The 20,271-nt window shown below is 49.8% G+C and overlaps 1 protein-coding gene across 2 annotated transcripts in view; it reads left to right on the top strand.

Moving 5' to 3' along the window:
• Window positions 1-20,271, top strand: part of NIPSNAP1 (nipsnap homolog 1) — a 153,063-nt gene that overhangs the window by 35,158 nt on the left and 97,634 nt on the right. For both annotated transcript variants that reach the window (XM_029619796.1, XM_029619795.1), the window contains exon 2: window positions 1,341-1,468. In XM_029619796.1, the coding sequence (XP_029475656.1) occupies window positions 1,341-1,468 (128 nt within the window). The remainder of the gene's footprint in view (window positions 1-1,340; window positions 1,469-20,271) is intronic.

Below are 20,271 nucleotides of genomic sequence, written 5' to 3'. Positions count from 1 at the left end.
TACACCTGTTGAAGTAAAAATAGAGTTGTTTTTCCTCTTTGAATTTAGGATGTTAATAAGTGATCCAAGGGATTATTGCAGGCTGTGAAGGGGCAAAGGTCTTAGCAAGCAGTAGAGTGTTTAGTCATTCCCTCTGATTCACAGCAGAGAAATACCCACTTAGTTTTCATAAAATATTAAATGCATTAGTGAGAAAAGTAATATTGTGCATCCATTTGTTTACACTGGGGTGAAAATGGCCTGGGTTAATGAGTCACAAACTGCACAAATTTATTCTGCACAAATATTTTGTTTAAGAAATGCTAAAAAAAAAAACAATTGTTGATGCACCACAACATTTTACCCCTAGTCCCCCAGACAAGACTGTCCCTGGAGATGGGGATGGTAAAGAGGGGAAAAAATTGGGGAAACTACCTAGAGCCTGTGCTTTGCTGGGAGGGGGGGGGCTCCATATATCAGCATCTTCCAGCTGGCCCATGACAAACTCTGGACTCCCCAACATTGATCGAGATCCTCCCCCCTCTCTCCCTCTGCCAGCTTCATACTGAAGTCTGAACATGCAAGGGACCCCCAGCCAGTCGAGTTTTCAGGATATCCGCAATGAATTATGCATGAGAGAACATTTGCATGTTATGGAGGCCGTGTGTGCAGATTTTCTCTCATGCATATTCATTGCGGATATCCTGAAATCCCGACAGGCTGGGGGGTCCCCAAGTCAGGGTTGGGAACCACTTCTCTAGCCCCCCGTATGCAGATTTTAGAGTGAGGCAGACATTGGTAAGAAGCTGTGCTCGCCTTCTCTAGCGGAAGGGTATTGCACCTGATTGGGGAGGAGAAAAGGGAAGCCCCCTGGGCCCTGCACCCCTAGGGTCAGCTTTGCCCTCAGCATATTTCTTTTTTCAGTAGCCTGCCTACATGCTGTCTTGTGTTACAGAATACTGTGCCTTCTGTTCTCAGTACTGACTGATCTGGGCAGGTATCAGTGCACAAGAGAGCAGAAGTGTGAAACGTCAGCATTAGCAGGGGAATTGTCTCTTATTGCAGGCTGAAGTAAAGATGGTTCTCCGAAAACAAAGCTGTTCATTCTGTGTGCTGATGTCCTCTGCCACCCCTTTTTCTCTTTCAGGAGAATGGTATATGGACATCGACCGCTATAGAAATGGGAAAATATTTCAGAAATTACAAAGTCATTAGACCTGTGTTAATGGCAAAGGCATTATTTCACAAGCAAGATGACATTTGAAAATCTAAGGGCAACCCACTTGCATGCTGTTTTGTAGGAAGTTATCACAGATGTGGTCTGTGTTTTTGGCATTGACTTTTTGACCTTTTTATTATAGAAACTACTCTAAAGACAGTGAGGGTAGCTGGTTCCGCTCCTTGTTTGTCCACAAAGTTGATCCCCGAAAGGATGCACATTCAACCCTGCTGGCAAAGAAAGAGACTAGTGGCCTGTACAAGATCCAGTGTGAGTCTTTCCTTCCCCTTCTGCCCAGGCACCTTAGCACCAGGTGCCAATACGCTCTTATTCGGTAGTGCTTTTCCTATGCATGTTCCCCTCTCCCTGCTCACCCAGTACTGGGGCGCACGCTCACTGCGGCTTCCTCTGCTATTTCAGTAATGGAACTCTCGCACATTGTCTTTCATTATTTTGCTGTTGTAGTATTCTGAGCACCTGCTATTTACTCTTGCTGAATGCTGCATTTTGAAAAAATGTACAAGGCAGAATGAAAGATGTTTAATATATTTTAAGTGAGCAATAAGTGAAAAATATCACCATCTCCAAAAGTACAATGAAAATATCATTCAACAGTAAGATTCTTAACCACCAGCCAAGAAAAAAAGAAAGCTCACTGTTTTTACACATCCAAACCATTCATATTATACACAACATAATCCCACCAAAATATGAAAAAGAACGAATATGTTTGTGATGTTATATCTGCTTAAACATTACTATGTACATGTTCCCACAATCGAAAATAGTCGATCAGATGCAACAAGGATTTCTCACCATGCAATTCTTTCTTTCTCAAATGTTCAAGTAGATCAAGTTGTTTCCTTTCCATTTTCCATATATTAAAGACAGGCAGATCTTCATTATGTCAAATAGACAATATTACTTTTTTCACTAGAGTAAGAGAACCCCACCCCACAAAAAAAAACTTAGTTGCTCCAACAGGTAAGGCCAACAATCTAGCAAAGAAATATAAATACAATATTCTTCCGTTCTACTCAATCTGCTAACCAAGCAGTCAAGAAACCCCTGGACTTGTCCCCAAAATATCTGTATCATATGACACAAATTACCAATACAATGTTTACATTTTAAACATAGATTGGATTCCCACAGCTGCATCTTAGCTCCCAAGTCTCCAGTAAGGTAAATTCTATGTAAAATTTTAAATGATATTTCTCTCAAATTGACTGATAGAAGATATTTATATAACATTAAGAAGGCAAGACATACGGTATATCAAAATCTTCCAGCTGGACACCAAAGTCCTGGCCCCACAAAATCACCAGTTTATTCAGATGAGAGTCAGGAAGAGGTTCTTTAATATGTGAGACACAGATTCTAATTTTATTGAACTTGGGGATGGTCTTTAGGAAAGTTTCATTATCATCCAATATAGCTCAGTAATGTCTGGTTTGTGAATAAGCAAATAAAATTCATCTTGGGGATTTGCCACATTTCTTGCAGCTGTTGGAATGAATATAAGCCTTCTGACTCTGTCTGAACTCATTGTCCCAAGCAGAATAGGCCTTTTTTCTTCCATGACTGAAACACAGGTTCAGGGGTTCCCACTAATGGGCCGATTCAGTATGGTGTGCTCGGCCAAGCGCACCTTTTCCTAGCGTGTAGCAGATGGACTCAGAACAAATGGGTATAGTGTGCTCGTGCTAGCAGTTGGAGATGCATCTGACGTCAGCACGTGGTACATATAAGAACATAAGAAAATGCCATACTGGGTCAGACCAAGGGTCCATCAAGCCCAGCATCCTGTTTCCAACAGTGGCCAATCCAGGCCATAAGAACCTGGCAAGTACCCAAAAACTATACCCCTGCAGGAAGTGCAGCAACTCAATAATTTCCGTCTCCAAAGCAGTTTGGAGCTACCTCACGCTCGCTGAGCGTTTTTCCAAATTCTAACGACTAAATTCATAGAAGACTCCTACCTGAAGACGAGCCCCGCACTCCTGCGGTGATACCCTCGGGTCCCTCCCCCAGCTGAGTTTCCCGAGGTGATTTCCGTGGTCCCTCGGAGGTACGAGCCTCGGTCCGGTGACCGACTCGCGGCAGGGACCTAGCCCCGAGTGAGAAGGGCTCGGGCGCGGCATAGAGGCAGCCTCGGTCCCGGTGAGGACTTGGCCCCCGAGCGAGACGAGTTCGGGCGCGGCCTAGAGGCAGTGGGTGCACTTCCTCGAGCGCGGCGGTGATGGTAATCACCCTCTCCCCCCGCAGCCGGAGACCGCCCGGGTCGCAGCCGGGAAGTGCCAAAGACCAGGTAAGGCGTACATCTTTACTTTTGCTGGTCTCCGAGGAAGCGAGGATTAGCGGGGTCCGCCTGCGTGGCAGCCCGCCAAGGAGTTTGCCATTTTGCCTGCCTGCTCGCCGTCGCCATCTGCCCTGGTTCGTCGCCTCGCTCTAGCGCTCAGCCCAGACTAGGCGCACAGGCGACGGGCGCATATGTTAGGCGCCCGAAAATAATTGGGCGCATATTTGATAGAGGCGCACATTGAAGGGCGCACCTTGATACACATTGATTAGGCGCATGTTGCTAAGTGCACGTTGATCGGCGCACGTTGCTAAGCGCACGTTGCTACGCGCACGTTGCTAGGTGCACATCTTTCGCGCATATTACAAGGCGCATACTTCGGCTGGTAGCGCACTGGCGCATAGAGATAACAGACGCGATGGAGCGTATGAGAGCCCATGAGTCCGCAGAGCCGGCACCTCCGGAATCAGGCATAAGAGCTCTAGGCCTCTGCTCAGCATGCCACCTCACAGCCACACAGAGCGAGGAAGCAGACTCCCTATGTGCCCAATGTGAGGAGGCCCTGGGAGTTCCAGGCCAGGGCCGGTCCCAGCCCAGCGTACTTACCAGTTCCTCAGGGAACACCCCGGACCTAGCAGCCCGCGGTGAGCAGCCAGGGAACCCTAGAGACCTGGTGCCCCTAAGGCTAGAACCTGCTTCGCTCTCCTGGGTGGAATTATTCAAGGGGATTCACGCCTTTGTCAAGATGCAGTCTGATCCCCGAACGGACCCGTACGTACCGGATGACCCTGCCCCTGGACCATCAAGACCTAGGCACGGCCACTCGCCACCCGGAAGCCCCACTTATGGGGATTCAGATTGCTCTGAGGAAGAAGGCGAGCCCCCCGAGGAGGGAGAACTTCCCTCGGGGATAGAGCCGTATCGAACCATGAGACGCTTCTTTCTTAAAGAGGATCTCCCAGACCTGGTCTCTCAATGCCTGTTGGAGCTGGCTATCCCGGGCCACGACACCCCAGGGGAACCTAGAATGAACCCCCTGCTGGAAGGCCTTCGTCAAACGGCCCACCACTTCCCCCTCCTACAAGCAGCACAGCAGCTAATCGATCTCGAGTGGAATGCGCCGGAGGCCTCATTCAAAGGGGGTTGGGCCTTGTCTGGCATGTACCCCCTGGACCCGGCAACCAAGGAACTGCTGGTGTGCCCCAAGGTAGACGCCATAGTTTGCACGATTGTGAAGCGCACCACCATTCTGGTGGAGGGAGGGGCGGCCCTCAAGGATGCACATGACCGGCGCATGGACGCCATTCTGAAACAAGCCTTTGAGGTGGCAGCCATGTCCCTACGAATCGCAACCTGCTGCACCATGGTGTCGCGTTCCTGTTTATCACAAGCCAGGAACAACACCCCGGGAGAAGAAATGGAATCAGCCCTCTAGTTCCTCACGGATGCTGTCTCCGACCTAGTCCGTACGGCAGCCAAAGGAGTGTCATCCTCAGTGGCAGCCAGGAGACAGCTCTGGCTACGAAATTGGTCAGCCGACTCTTCCTCCAAGACGCGCCTTACAAGAATGCCCTTTAAGGGATCCCTCCTGTTCGGCAGCGACCTCGAGAACCTGGCTAACAAATGGGGTGCCTCTCCATTGCCCCGTCTACCAGAAGACAAGTCAAGGAGGAACCAGCACCCTTTTCCTAGGCCATCCAGGGGTAGAAGCTCTCAACGCTTCAACCCTTACAGGGCTCGCTACCAAGCACCTCGTTCTCAGACCAGGAACCAGTCCTTTCGGGCCAGGCACAATAAGAGGAGAACCGGCTCGGGTTCGGGTCCCGGCCGCACCCCACAATGAGAATCAGCCGACCCATCTGGGGGAGGCAGCCATAGGGGGCAGGCTAACCCTATTCTATTGCAGGTGGGTCGAGATTACTTCGGACCAGTGGGTCCTCGCCATTGTCCGGGAAGGGTATTACCTGGACTTCCTTCACCTCCCTCCGGACAAGTTTGTGGAATCTCCTTGTCCACCCCTCAAGAGGGCGGCACTGGAAGCTACCTTGGGAAGGCTCCTGTCCCTAAAAGCCATAATCCCAGTGCCTGCATGGGAGATAAATTGTGGCCATTACTCCATTTATTTCATCGTACCCAAGAAGGGGGGCACCTTCAGACCCGTCCTGGACCTCAAGTCGGTCAACCGGCACTTAAGGGTCCCAGGATTTCGCATGGAAACTCTGCAGTCAGTCCAAAGTGCCATACAGCCAGGGGAGTATCTCACATCCCTGGATCTGTCAGAAGCTTACTTGCATATCCCAATCCATCGGGATCATCAGCGCTACTTACGCTTCAAAGTCCTGGGACAACACTTTCAGTTCCAGGCTCTACCCTTCGGGTTAGCCACCACGCCACGGACCTTTACCAAGGTAATAGTAGTGGTGGCGGCGTCACTCAGGAAGGAAGGTATTCTCGTCCATCCCTACCTAGATGATTGGCTGATCAGGGCAAAGTCACCGGAGGAGAGCCACCGGGCAACCACCAGAGTTATATCTCTTCTGGAAAGCCTAGGATGGGTAGTCAACACAAACAAGAGTTCCCTACAGCCTTCGCAGTCGCTGGAATACCTCAGAGTCCGATTCGACACCCAGGGAGACAATGTCAGCCTGACCTCCAAGAGGAAATCAAAACTCCGGAATCATTTGCAGACTTTGCTGAGTGCCACCCGGCCCACAGCTTGGGATTACCTACAGGTCCTCGGCCTAATGGCCTCCACTCTGGAAGTAGTACCATGGGCACGGGCTCATATGAGACCGTTACAACGCGCCCTTCTATCTCGGTGGAGCTCACGATTACAGAACTACACCGTGCATCTACCTCTACCGGCCAGAGTACGGCATCAGTTACGGTGGTGGCTGCAGCCCGGCCACATGAGCCGGGGGTCAAGAATGTCTTCTCCAACCTGGACCCTGCTCACTACAGATGCCAGCCTGAGCGGCTGGGGAGCACACTGCGAAGAACTAACCGCCCAAGGGCGGTGGAACAGAGAAGAATCGGGGTGGAACATCAACCGACCAGAGGCATGGGCAGTCAGGTTGGCATGCCTGCGATTTGCCCACAGACTTCGCAACAGAGCAGTCAGAGTGATGTCGGACAATGCCACCATGGTGGCATACATCAATCGACAAGGCGGAACCAGAAGCCGACAGGTATCCTTAGAAATAGCCCCCCTGATGGCTTGGGCGGAAGCGAATCTCCAGGACATCTCCGCCGTCCACATCGCCGGGAAGGACAATGCCAAGGCAGACTTCCTCAGCAGAGAAAGCCTAAACCGGGGGAATGGCAGCTGTCGTCCACGGCCTTCCAGATGATCACGGATCAGTGGGGGACGCCGGGCATGGACCTACTAGCGGACAGGTCCAACGCTCAAGTACCCAGATATTTCAGTCGCAGGCGAGATCCTCTATCCCAGGGGATCGACGCCCTGGTACAGTCATGGCCTCAGGGGATCCTGCTATATGCCTTTCCCCCATGGCCCCTGCTGGGTGCCATCATACAGAAGATTCAGCGGCACAGAGGCCTAGTTCTTCTGGTTGCCCCGGACTGGCCAAGAAGACCCTGGTACGCAGACATGAGAAGACTACTGGCGGGGGATCCTCTACCCCTGCCTCCTCACAGGGACCTGCTGCGGCAAGGTCCCATCCTCCACGAGGATCCAGCTCAATTCTCTCTTACGGTCTGGTCATTGAGAGGGCTAGACCGAAGAAAAGGGGATACTCGGGGCCGATAATAGATACACTCCTCCGTGCACGCAAGTTCTCCACATCACTAACTTATATAAGGATCTGGAGAGTATTTGAAGCCTGGTGCGAAACTCGCAGCACCAATCCACATGCCACTAAAATCCCCATCATTTTGGATTTCCTGTAAGATGGACTTCAGAAGGGCCTGTCCCTCAATTCAATCAAGGTTCAGGTGGCAGCGCTATCCTGCTACGGCCCCAGGAGTGACGGCAACAGCATCGCCACACACCCAGACATTTCACGTTTCCTGAAAGGAGTCAAACACATTCGCCCGCCACTGAAGTGGCCAGTGCCCCTGTGGAACCTCAACCTAGTTTTGGAATTCCTAGCGGGACCTGCCTTCAGACCCCTCCGAGGCCTGTCCCTCCGTTTGTTAACCTTGAAGATGGTGTTCTTGCTGGCCATATGCTCAGCACGCCGCATCTCAGAGCTACAAGCGCTGTCCTGCCGCGATCCGTTTCTCAGGATCACCCCAGGGGCTATCCATCTTCGCACGGTTCCTTCCTTCTTACCCAAAGTAGTCTCGCACTTCCACCTTAACCAAACCATATCCTTGCCAACCACGGAAGGTTTGAAGAAGTCGGAAGAAGGTCAAATACTGCGCCATCTCGACATCGGCAGGCTGCTGTCCAGATACCTGGAAATGTTGGAAGCAGTACGAAAGACGGACCACCTGTTCGTCCTTCACAGCGGGAAGAAGCAAGGGGAAGCGGCCTCACGGGCAACCATCGCCCGCTGGATCAAAGAAGTTATCAAGGTGGCCTACGTAGAAGCGGGAAAACCACCACCTCTACGGGTCAAGGCTCACTCTACCAGAGCGCAAGCGGCCTCCTGGGCAGAAACTAGGATGCTGTCGCCTGCAGAGATATGCAGAGCGGCAATGTGGTCCTCCCTCCATACCTTCTCCAGATTCTACCGTCTGGACGTCCAGGCCAGGGAGGATACAGCATTTGCAAGGGCAATCCTAAACGGACCTCGGGCAGCCTCCCACCCAGTCAGGGAGTAGCTTTTGTACATCCCATTTGTTCTGAGTCCATCTGCTACACGCTAGGAAATGGAGAGATTACTTACCTGATAATCTCGTTTTCCTTAGTGTAGACAGATGGACTCAGCATCCTGCCCGGCTGCCGATATACATGGGGATTCACCGATTCAAGGTAAGCCATGTTTTCTTACATAGGGCATCCACCCTGCCGGGTGTCGACGCCTTCCGGTTGAGAACACTGGTGGTCTCCAGCTACTGTCAGTCGGTCAGGTTAATCATGTTTAGTTAATCAATCGGTCAGTCCTACATAAAGCTTTTGCAAGGAAGATTACTGAGTTGCTGCACTTCCTACAGGGGTATATGTACCACGTGCTGACGTCAGATCCGTCTCCAACTGCTAGCACGAGCAAACTATACCCATTTGTTCTGAGTCCATCTGCCTACACTAAGGAAAACAAGTTTATCAGGTAAGTAATCTCTCCATTAGCCCCGGTTTGGCCGCGTGTTTTCGACGTGCTATTTTTACCCCTTATTCAGTAAGGGGTAATAGCGCGTCGAAAATGCGCGGCCAATCCCCCCGAAACTAATAGCGCCCGCAACATGCAAATGCATGTTGATGGCCCTATTAGTTATTCCAGCGCGATACAGAAAGTAAAATGTGCAGCCAAGCCGCCCATTTTACTTTCAGAAATTAACTTCTGCCCAAAGGCAGAAGTTAATTTCGGCCGGCACAGGGAAAGTGTACAGAAAAGCAGAAAAAAATGCTTTTCTGTACACCCTCCGACTTAATAACATAGCGATATTAAGTCGGAGGCCCCAAAATAAAAAAAAAAATTTTAAATCTGCGTGCAGTCCGCGGGTTGGAAGACGGACGCTCAATTTAGCCGGCGTCTGTTTTCTGAACCCATGGCTCTCAGCGGGTTCGAGAACTGATGCTGGTAAAATTGAGCAATGTCTGTCAAACCCGCTGACAGCCACCGCTTCTGTCAAAAAGGAGGCGTTAGGGACGCGCTAGTGTCCCTAGCGCCTCCTTTTACCACAGGCCCTCATTTAAATACTCGATCACGCGCCCAGGAGAGTGGCCTGGGCGCATGTCGGGAGAGCGGGTGCTCGCCTCGGAGCGCCGGCTCTCCCGCGGTTTTTACTGCTTCGGCCCGTAAGAAAATAAATGGAAAAATAGCTCGAGGACACTGTACAGAATCTCTCCACCATGTCTAGGTTTTTTTAAACGCTGAAAACCAGAAACGTTGTGTCCTCGTATTAGTCATCCTCCATTTTGGAAAATGGAGAACATGAACAGGATCATATGGGTGCAAACCTTCATTATCAAATTTATGATGTCCTGAATATGACATAACAAGAAAGCTACATTATATATATATGGAGGTCCGGTAATGGCAGGCCCCCTTGTTTTTTATTTTCACTCAGAGTGTTATAACTAATTCTATCACATTTATTACTCCAGAGGAAGGATGACACTATAGATCTAAACATTTGGACCTTAGATCTTTTCACCCAAACAGGTAAAGCCTGCACGTGGTACAATATTTTTGGCAAAATCATCATCTTTATAACTGTACACCTTCCCATGAGGGACAGCAGATATAACTTCCATTTGTGAAGTAACTTTTTAATGGAATCAAGACTCTTTAGAATGTTATTATAATATAATATAATATAATTTCTCAGTTGTACAAACTAGTCCTATGCCCAGATAGCACTTTCCTAGCGTGTAGACAGATGGACTCAGGACCAGTGGGTTATGCACCTCTGCCAGCAGACAGGAGACAGTGCAAGCCAACATTACAGTCCATATACCCCTGCAGTGGTCCCAGCCTGCCAGTATTTTCAGTCTCCAGCAGATGGTGGATGTGCATCTTCTTATGGGGATTGCGTCAGATTTTAGAAGGAGAATTTTATAAAAAGAAAAGCCCCGCTCTCCTGCGGTGAAACCAGATAGTCCCTTCCCCTGTTGAGAATTCCTGAGGTGATTTCCATGGTTCCTCAGATGTGTGCTTTGGTCCGGTAGCTGTTTTTTTCCAGCGAGGACTTAGCTGATTGTACAGCTTAAAGGCTGCGGGTGCAGGAAGCCGAATGCAGCAGTGATGGCAGATGTCCTGGAGACCGTTTCTGTACTCAGCTGGGAAGGGCTGAGCTCAGGTAAGTGGGGTTTTTTTTAAAGTCCAATACAATGTAGAGGGGTTTTCAGGACTTTCTCCGGTCTCTGTGCTCAGCGTGCCCTTCCGACATTCGTTCCAGTTCCCGTGTGGGTTAAGGGACCTGGGCAGCTTGGCGGATTGAGCAACCTGGGTGGGCTAGGCCCCACTATTAGGCTTTTTTCTGCGCGCCGCATGGTAAGCTTTTTCACACGCTTCTGTGCATGCTCAGCTGCCCTCTACAGGAATGTCGGTGTGTGCAGTGCGTCCGGCTCTGCATACAAATTGTGCGCCCAGTTTTGGGTGCACTTCTTCTGCGTACATTTTTTTAAGCATTTTGGTGGTGCGCACTGTTGTGCATTTGTTTTTTGCGGTGCATAAAATTTGTGCACCTGAAATTTTTCAGCACGAACTGGCTAAACACACATTCGCAGTCGACTAACGAACTTAATGGCGCCGGTGAACAAGAAACCTGAGCACCTTTCTGTGTATGTTGCCTGTCATATTCGGGAATCTCAGCCTGAAGTGCCCTCTAACATGTGTCAATGCTGCTTAGAGGCTCAGGGAGAATTATCTTCCTCTGATTTTGCTAAGCCTGGTTCATCCCAGATGGTCTGGTTAAGGACGTGCCTGGAGGAATGCCCGGCTTTGGAACTCCCTTGACTGGTTCCTCCACAGGAGATGGCAGCTCAGTGGGCCCCGCTCCAGTACCTTCTGGTTTTGGCCTGGATCCTTCTGCCTTTTCTTAGGTAGAGTTGTTTTTTTTCAAGGATTACAATCCTTTCTTCAGGCACAGTCCTCAGCTTTGAACAATCCTGTCAGGTCAGATCCTCAGCCAGTGGCCCCCACTCTTCCAATCCTATGTTTAAGCGCCGAAGCATGCCTCAGTTAGCAGCGGGTATTCCCGACAGGAACCTGGATGGTACTGATGATGAGGCATATCCTGACTCCCTGGAAAATGGGGAAATTCCTCCGGGACTGGAACCGTATCAAACCATGTGGCGCTTCTTTCATAGAGATGAATTGCCAGTCCTGATTTCCCAGACCTTGAAGATGCTGGGGGTACCTGGGGCAGATTCCATGTCTGAGCCAAAGAAGAATCCCATTTTGGTTTCCTTGCATAAAGCCTCTTCTTTTTTTCCCTATTATGGATGCCATTCAAGAATTGATTGATCTTGACTGGGATGCTTCGGAGGCAAATTTCAAAGGGGGTTGGACATTGGAAGGCCTGCACCCCCCTGGATCCAGCGGTGAGAGAACATTTGCGTTTTCTGAAAGTGGATGCACTGGTCTGCGCCATCTCTAAGCGGACGACTATTCCCGTGGAGGAGCTGCCTTGAAAGTTGTGCATGATAGGAGAATTGAGGCCATCCTCAAAGAAGCATTTGAAGCAGTGGCAATGACATTGCAGATCGCTTCCTGTTGTTCCCTGGTGGCTCGCTCTTGTCTGCTTCTCTCTCAGGAGGCTGATGATTCTGGAGTGAATTCCAGAGCAGTTATGGGACTCACCGCCACCTTTTTAGCAGATGCAGGCTGCGATTTGGACCGTAACTTGGCTAGGGGAGTAGCTTCGATAATAGTGGCCAGATGCCAATTATGGCTGCGTAATTGTTAAGCTAGGATCTCTTTGTTCAGGAGCGAGTTGCAGAAACTGGCCAATAAGTGGGGCAAATACCCAGTTCCGTGGTTGCCAGAGGATAAGAAGCAGTTGCAGCGCCCCTTTGGTATGAGGGGTCATCTTAGGGCTTCCATGCAGTTTCATCCCTAAAGAGGGTTGGTCTTTCAGCAGGGCTCAGTCCTTTCAGCCCACACAACCCAAGAGAGGCGCGGGCTCGGGTGGTGGATCCTCACAATCCTCACAATGAAGATTTGCCGATCCACCCTCGGGGACAAGAGATAGGAAGACATTCTCTCTTTTGTCAGAGGTGGGTCGAGATCACATTGGATCAGAGTGTCCTGGAAATGATATGAGAAGGATATGCGCTGGAATTTCGTAGTGTTCCTTGGGATGTGTTCATGGTGTCTCCTTGCCACTCCCTGCAGAAGAAGCAGACAGTGGAATCTATCCTGTCAAGGCGCTTTAGTCTGAGGGCTGTGGTTCCAGTGCCTACGTCTCAGGAAAGTAGGGGGTGATATTCCATTTATTTGGTTGTGCCCAAGAAGGAGGGCTCCTTGCATCCTATCCTGGATCTCAAGAGTCAATCGTCATTTGTGAGTGACTCATTTTCGCATGGAAACCTTGTTCTCTGTGATAATGGCTGTTCAGTAGGGGGAATATCTGACCTCTCTGGATTTGTCCAAGGTCCACCTCCATATTCCAATCCAGTTGGAGCACCGTTTTCTGCGTTTCACAGTGCTAGGACGCCATTATCAGTTCTGGGCGATGCCTTTTGGTTTAGCCACTGCTCCCAGAACTTTTTCCAAGGTTATGGTGGTGGTGACGGCAGAGTTGAGAAAGGACGGTATCCTAGTATATCTATATTTGGATGACTGGCCGATTCGAGTCAAGTTTCTGGAAGAGAGCTGCTTGGTGACCCGCTCGGTTGGGCAGTGAACCTGGCCAAGAGCAGTCTTTGGCCTTCCCAGTCGTTGGAGTACTTGGGTGTTTGGTTCGACATGAGGCAAGGTAAAGTTTTTCTGCCAGAAGCTTGGATTCAGAAGTTGATGTTGCAAGTGTGTCTTTTGGTGAACACAATACGCCCGACGGTGTGGTCCTATCTTCAGGTACTTTGTTTTATGGTGGCAACCCTGGAAGTGGTGCCATGGGCAAGAGCACATATGCATCCTCTTCAGTGCTCCCTGCTGTCTCATTGGAACCCATAGTCTCAGGACTAATCTGTTCGGCTCGACTTGTCGATAGAAATCTCTCATCTGCAGATGTGGTTGCAGGAGGATCATCTGAGAAGGGGAGTTTCCCTGACGACACTGATACTCATGACAGATGCAAGTCTCCAGGGTTAGGGAGCTCATTGGCAGGAACTAATGGACAAGGGCACTGGAATACAGAAGAGTCTTTCTGGAGCATCAATCGCCTGGAAGCCCGGGCGGTCCAGTTGGCATGCTTGCAGTTCAGCGACAGAATGTAGGGTCAAGTGGGCAGAATAATGTTGGACAACACAATGACTGTGGCTTACATCAATTGTCAGGGAGGAACCAAGAGCCAGCAAGTGTCACTGGAAATAGACCAGCTTATGGAATGGGCAGAAGGGCATCTCCAGGTGATCTCGGCCTCTCACATTACAGGAATAGAAAACATAAGAGCAGACTTTCTCAGCCGGACCTGGGAGAATGGGTTTTGTCGGACAAGGTATTTTGGCTGAAATTGGATCGCTGGGGTCTTCTGTTCCTAGACCTATTGGCGACTTCTCTCAATGCGAAGGTTTCTCATTTATTTAGTCGCAAGAGAGATTCGAAGTCCTTGGGTATCGGTGCTCTCATACAAATCTGGCTGGAAGACAAGCTGCTGTATGCCTTTTCCCCCTAGCCTCTATAGGGCAGAATAGTTCGCAGGATTGAAGGCCACAGGGGGATGGTGCTCCTGGTGGCACCGGATTGGCTCAGAAGACCATGGTATGTGGATCTGCGAAAACTCATGGTAGAGACCCCCCTTTCTCTTCCGCCGCACAAGAATCTGTTGCAGCAGGGACCTGTCCTTCATGAAGATCCAACTCTATTTGGTCTTACGGTATGCCCTTGAAATGGCTTGCTTGTTGAAGCATGGTTATTCTTCTGCGGTGATTGCCACCTTGCTACGAGCTCAAAAGTTCTGTTATGGTCCCGGGCCGTTCCCCGGGACCTTCCCCTACCTTGCGGCCCGGACCGGCCGCAGCGCACCTCTCTCGGCTTGTCCCAGCCGCAAGGGATCTTCCAAGGGCGACTGGGCCTGGTTCGCGGCCTGCTGCAGCGCTCCCCAGGGGAGGGAGACGCCGTCGACGGCCCGCGGCTGGCCCCGCCCCCTAGGCGTGCACGCGCGTGCGTCGGGAGCTTTCATTTAAAGGGGCCAGCGTGGGAAATGCTGGTCAGCTCCCCGGGTGACATCAGACGCTGCTGGGTTACTTAACCCGGCAGCTACTACAGGACCTCGCTTGCAACGAGGTTCTTCAGGTTTCCTGATTGCTAGTTGCTGCAAACACTTGGACTGCTCTCGTCTTCGACCCGGCTTGTTTCCTGACTTGTCTCCTGCTTCCGCCCCTTGGTTTTGGCTTCGTCGTCTGATCTTCTGGCTTCCGACCCGGCTCCATTCCACAAAACCGTCTTCAGCTTCTGTCCCTGGCTTGGTCTTCTGACCTTCCGGCTCCCGACCCAGCTTGCTCCTGGATTCCGACTCTGACTTCGGCTTCCTCCTCTTCTCAGGTATCTGGTACTCGCTGGCCCAGAGGCTTCTCCTAAGTCCCAGCGGCTCGGTCTCTCACGGGCTCCTCCTGGGGGAGCCGTGGGCTTCCGAGGGTGAAGACTCTTCTTCCACTTGGGTCCAGCCATCATCCGTCTCTTCAGCCGCTGCCTGGATCCTTGGTTGCATTGGACTCCACCTAAGTCCAAGAGGTCCGGGTCCCTACGGGCTCCCTCTGGGGGGACCTCGGACTTCCAGGGGTGAAGTCTTCTCTGAGTCTCTTCCGAGCCGCCTCCCGGCTGGGACGCTAACTGTGGCCTTCCATAGCATAGCATCCTCTGTCCCAACCGGCCCAAGGGTCCACGACCGTAACAAGTTCTCCATTTCCTTAACCTATGTGCAGGTTTGGCGAATGTTTGAGGCTTGGTGTAAGGATTAGAACATAAGAATATAAGAACATAAGAAATTGCCATGCTGGGTCAGACCAAGGGTCTATCAAGCCCAGCATCCTGTTTCCAACAGAGGCCAAACCAGGCCACAAGAACCTGGCAATTATCCAAACACTAAGAAGATCCCATGCTACTGATGCAATTAATAGCAGTGGCTATTCCCTAAGTAAACTTGATTAATAGCCGTTAATGGACTTCTCCTCCAAGAACTTACCCAAACCTTTTTTGAACCCAGCTACACTAACTGCACTAACCACATCCTCTGGCAACAAATTCCAGAGCTTTATTGTGCGTTGAGTGAAAAATAATTTTCCCCGATTAGTCTTAAATGTGCTACTTGCTAACTTCATGGAATGCGGCCTAGTCCTTCTACTGTTCGAAAGTGTAAATAACCGAGTCACATCTACTCGTTCAAACCTCTCATGATCTTAAAGACCTCTATCATATCCCCCCCTCAGCCGTCTCTTCTCCAAGCTGAACAGCCCTAACCTCTTCAGCCTTTCCTCATAGGGTAGCTGTTCCATCCCCTTTATCATTTTGGTTGCCCTTCTCTGTATCTTCTCCATCTCAACTATATCTTTTTTGAGATGCGGCAACCAGAATTGTACACAGTATTCAGGGTGTGGTCTCACCATGTAGCGATATAGAGGCATTATGACATTTTCCGTTTTATTAACCATACCCTTCCTAATTACTAACATTCTGTTTGCTTTTTTGACTGCTGCAGCACACTGAGCCGACGATTTTAAAGTATTATCACTATGATGCCTAGATCTTTTTCCTGGGTGGTAGCTCCTAATATGGAACCTAACATCGTGTAACTACAGCAAGGGTTATTTTTCCTTATATGCAACACCTTGCACTTGTCCACATTAAATTTGATCTGCCCTTTGGATGCCCAATCTTCCAGTCTTGCAAGGACCTCCTGTAATGTATCACAGTCTGCTTGTAATTTAACTACTCTGAATAATTTTTTATCATCCACAAATTTGATAACGTCACTCATCGTATTCCTTTCCAGATCATTTATATATATATATATATATATATATATTGAAAAGCACCGGTCCAAGTACAGATACCTGAGGCACTCCACTGTTTACCCTTTTCCACTGAGAAAATTGACCATTTAGTCCTACTCTCTGTTTCCTGTCTTTTAACCAGTTAGTAATCCATGAAAGTTCATCGCCTCCTATCCCATGACTTTTTAGTTTTCGTAGAAGCCTCTCATGAGGGACTTTGGCAAATGCCTTCTGAAAATCCAAATACACTACATCTACCGGTTCACCTTTATCCACATGTTTATTAACACCTTCAAAAAAGTGAAGCAGATTTATTAGGCAAGACTTCCCTTGGGTAAATCCGTGTTGACTGTGTTCCATTAAATCATGTCTTTCTATATGCTCTACGATTTTGATCTTGAGAATAGTTTCCACTATTTTTCCCGGCACTGAAGTCAGGCTCACTGGTCTATAGTTATCTGGATCGCCCCTGGAGCCCTTTTTAAATATTGGGGTTACATTGGCCACCCTCCAGTCTTCAGGTACAATGGATGATTTTAATGATAGGTTACAAATTTTAACTAATAGATCAGAAATTTCATTTTTGAGTTCCTTTAGTACCCTAGGATGCATACCATCCGGTCCAGGGTATGCATCCTAGGGTACTTATGGAACTCAGGATTGAGGTGTTCTTCCTTGTTCAGTGAAGATCCCACTCATTTTGGAATTTTTGCAGAATGGGTTAAGTAAGGGGTTGGCCCTTAATTCCTTGAAGGTACAGGTTGCGACTCTTGCCTGTTTCAGAGGTCAGGTTAATGGTGAATCCTTATCTCATCCTGATGAGGCCCATTTGTTGAAGGGAGTGAATCATCTTCATCCTCCCTTGCAGTCCCTTGTGGAATCTTAACCTGGTGTTGGATTTCTTGGTGGGCCCTATGTTTCGACCCCTGTGTAGCCTTTCCTTGTGGCTATTGACCTTGAAAATAGTTTCTGGTGGCAATATGTTCTGTGCGCCGAATTTCTGAGCTTCAGGCTTTGTCTTGCCAGGAGCCATTCCTTCGGGTGACTCCAGGAGAGATACAGCTGCGTACTGTTCCTTCTTTCTTGCCTAAAGTGGTCTCGGAGTTTCACTTGAATCAGTCCATTTCCTTGCCATCCTTGGATAAGGGAAAATATGCAGAAGAGTATCGCCTGTTGCATCCTTTGGATGTCAAGACACATGTACTGTTGTATTTGGAGGTTTCTAAACTTTTCCAAAAGACGGATCGCCTGTTTTGTTCTTCATGGTGGAAGAAAGCAGAGTGAACCAGCTTCGCAGGATACAATAGCTCGCTGGATTAAGGATGTAGTAATGACTGTGTATGTAGAGACTGAAAATTTGTTGTTTACTCAGGTTAGGGCTCATTCCACTAGAGCTCAGGCAGTGTCATGGGCAGAGGTTAGATTGTTGTCTCCTTTGACATTTGTTCAGCTGCAACATGGTCCTCCTTACACACTTTTTCCAGGTATTATCATCTGGATGTGCAGACCCGGGAGGATGCAGTTCTTGTATGTGTGGTGATGACTAGACTGCTGACAGCTTCTCACCCTAGTCAGGAGTAGCTTGGGTACATTCCACTGGTCCTGAGTCCATCTGTCTACATACCAGGAAAGGAGAAATTACTACTTATCTTATAATTTCATTTTCCTTAGTGTAGACAGATGGACTCAGCTTCCCGCCTAGGCTGCTGAATGATTGGTTTAATGGTCCTCCAGTGGGGCTAAGTGTTCCAAGGGACTGCTGGTAAGTGTTCATCCAGTCCCTAGATTGGGGAACATACATTCATTACCTGAGTTCAGTGTTTCCTGTTGGTTGAGTGTGGTAATGGTTGACTGATTTTAATCACGATTTTGCTAGTCTATTACAGGAACGCTGGAGGCGGTCCCATTTCTTGGAGATTGTGTACCCTTGGGCCACGACGCAACTGCACAGGATCTCCGGGAATGCGCCGAGGCAGGCGAGGAGTGCCCCAAGCATGGGCAGACAACTGGAGATACAGGACCCTGGCCTCTGCTGAGCCTGAGCGCATCGAAGAGACCTAGCAATGTAATGCTTTTCAAGAGAATACTAGAGGGCTGATGTCACTGCCGGGGTGTATATATACTGTGATGTCAGCTTGTTTTGTCTCCATCTGCTGGCAGAGTGCATTACCCACTTGTCCTGAGTCCATTGATCTACACTAAGGAAAACAAAATTATCAGGTAAGTAGTAATTTCTCCATAATATCTCCGGCCACTCGATAGCCCTTTTGGACCTATCGTTCGGGAACGGCAGATGGTACAGGATGGACAGAGGCTGAGGGCTGGAATGAATAAATTCAGATGAAGACTCAGGATACTTGAAGGATGAGATGAGACTTAGGATACTTGAAGGCCTGAGACTCAGGGGATTGTTTGAAGAAATCAGACAGAGTCACAAATCAAGAGTTCTGAGTTGGTACTGCCACACCACGCCAGTCAAGGCAGATCATGGACCACTCTGGTGGTTCTCGACTCAGGTTGCTTGGAAGTTTCAAGACGAAGACTCCGTCGAGGCCTGCACCAAAGCACGCCCTCCACAGCCAGTCAAAGCAAGGCACGGACCATGCTGACATGGAACAGGTTTAGGCAGAGTTTTAGGCAAGACAGAGGCAGACGCAAGGGACTCCGAAGATCCAGACAGGATTCAGGATTCAAAGTAGAAGCTCGGAGACGGGACTCGGAGCCAGGAACTCAGAGACGGGACTCGGAGCCAGGAACTCAGAGATGGGACTCGGAGCCAGGAACACTGAGACGGGACTCTGTGCAAGGAACACTGAGACGGGGCTCAGTGCAAGGAACACTGAGACGGGGCTCGGTGCAAGGAACATTAAAAGCCAGGATCTTCTGGAGGCTTATGCTGCCTAGGAGAAGGACATCTGGAGAAAAGGAGATCAGGACATGAAGACATCAGGAGAACAGGACATCAGGACTTCAGGGGATCTGAAGGACGGAACATCAGGAGATCTGAAGAGAAGGACGTCTGAACATCAGGAACTGGATGGACGAAGACACGGGATCCAACGAGAGACCTTGACAAAGATGAAGACGAAGACATGGAATTCCAACATGGAACAGAGTGCCTAGGAGAAGCTGGATTGAAGAGAAGTCTTAAGGAGGACTGGCTCCTTGCAAAGGCAATGAAGCAATGAAGACAGGCCCTTCTTATAGGGCTGAAAAGGCACATCCAAGATGAAGTCATCAGGAGGGGCTGCAGGATCCTCCCACTGCGGGCCCTTTAAAAAATGAAGAGAGGCGTGGCCTTGCACCTAAGGAGGAAGGGGCAGGACCTTGGAGAACTGCGTCCCTGCCACGGCACAGTGCAGGAGCAGGGCTGGGCCACGGAACAGACCCCGACGCTGGAGCGGCAGCGTCCAAGCCACAAAGAAGAAGCTGGGAGCGGCTCCCTGCTGCAGGAAAGAAGCCGACAGTGGAGGCCCCCCCCCCCCCCGCCCCGGAGGGGAGAAGATGATGTCGGCAGCCTCCAGGCCACGTAGAAATGCCGCTGGCGGCCTCCTGGCCGCAAGGGCAGCACCCAGGTGGCTTCAGCCACATGGAGAGGACGTCGGCGGCCTCTGGGCTGCAACAGAGCGGCTCCAGCCGCGTATGAGGAACGTCGGCAGCCTCTGGGCCGCAAAAGGAGCTGAAAAAAAGAGGTGAGAGGCTACTCGTGGCTCTGGCCGTGGGTAGAATCGTAACCTCATCTTAACTTTAGAGCCTTTGGCTATCAAATTACGAAGCATGGAAATTTTCAAGGGCATTCAGGTAGGGAGGAAGCAAATTAAGCTCAGTTTATTTGCTGCTTTATATAGAAAAAATCTGCAACGTCTAAATAGATATACTAACGTTAACGGAGGGGCCGGGTGAGTGAATTTTAAATTTACACTCACCCCAGGCGCCGCGCGCCGAAAGAGCACGTCCAAAGGAGCAGGCCCCTTTGCGCGCCTCTTCGCGCAGCCCATTCAACTCAGCCCACTATTCCTAACCACTTCTAATGCCTACCTTCCTCTT

This window comes from Rhinatrema bivittatum, chromosome 11 (assembly GCF_901001135.1).
Source record: "Rhinatrema bivittatum chromosome 11, aRhiBiv1.1, whole genome shotgun sequence".
NCBI lineage: Eukaryota > Metazoa > Chordata > Amphibia > Gymnophiona > Rhinatrematidae > Rhinatrema > Rhinatrema bivittatum.
Note: the sequence above shows the minus strand (reverse complement) of the source record. Positions and strands in the feature narration are given on the sequence as shown.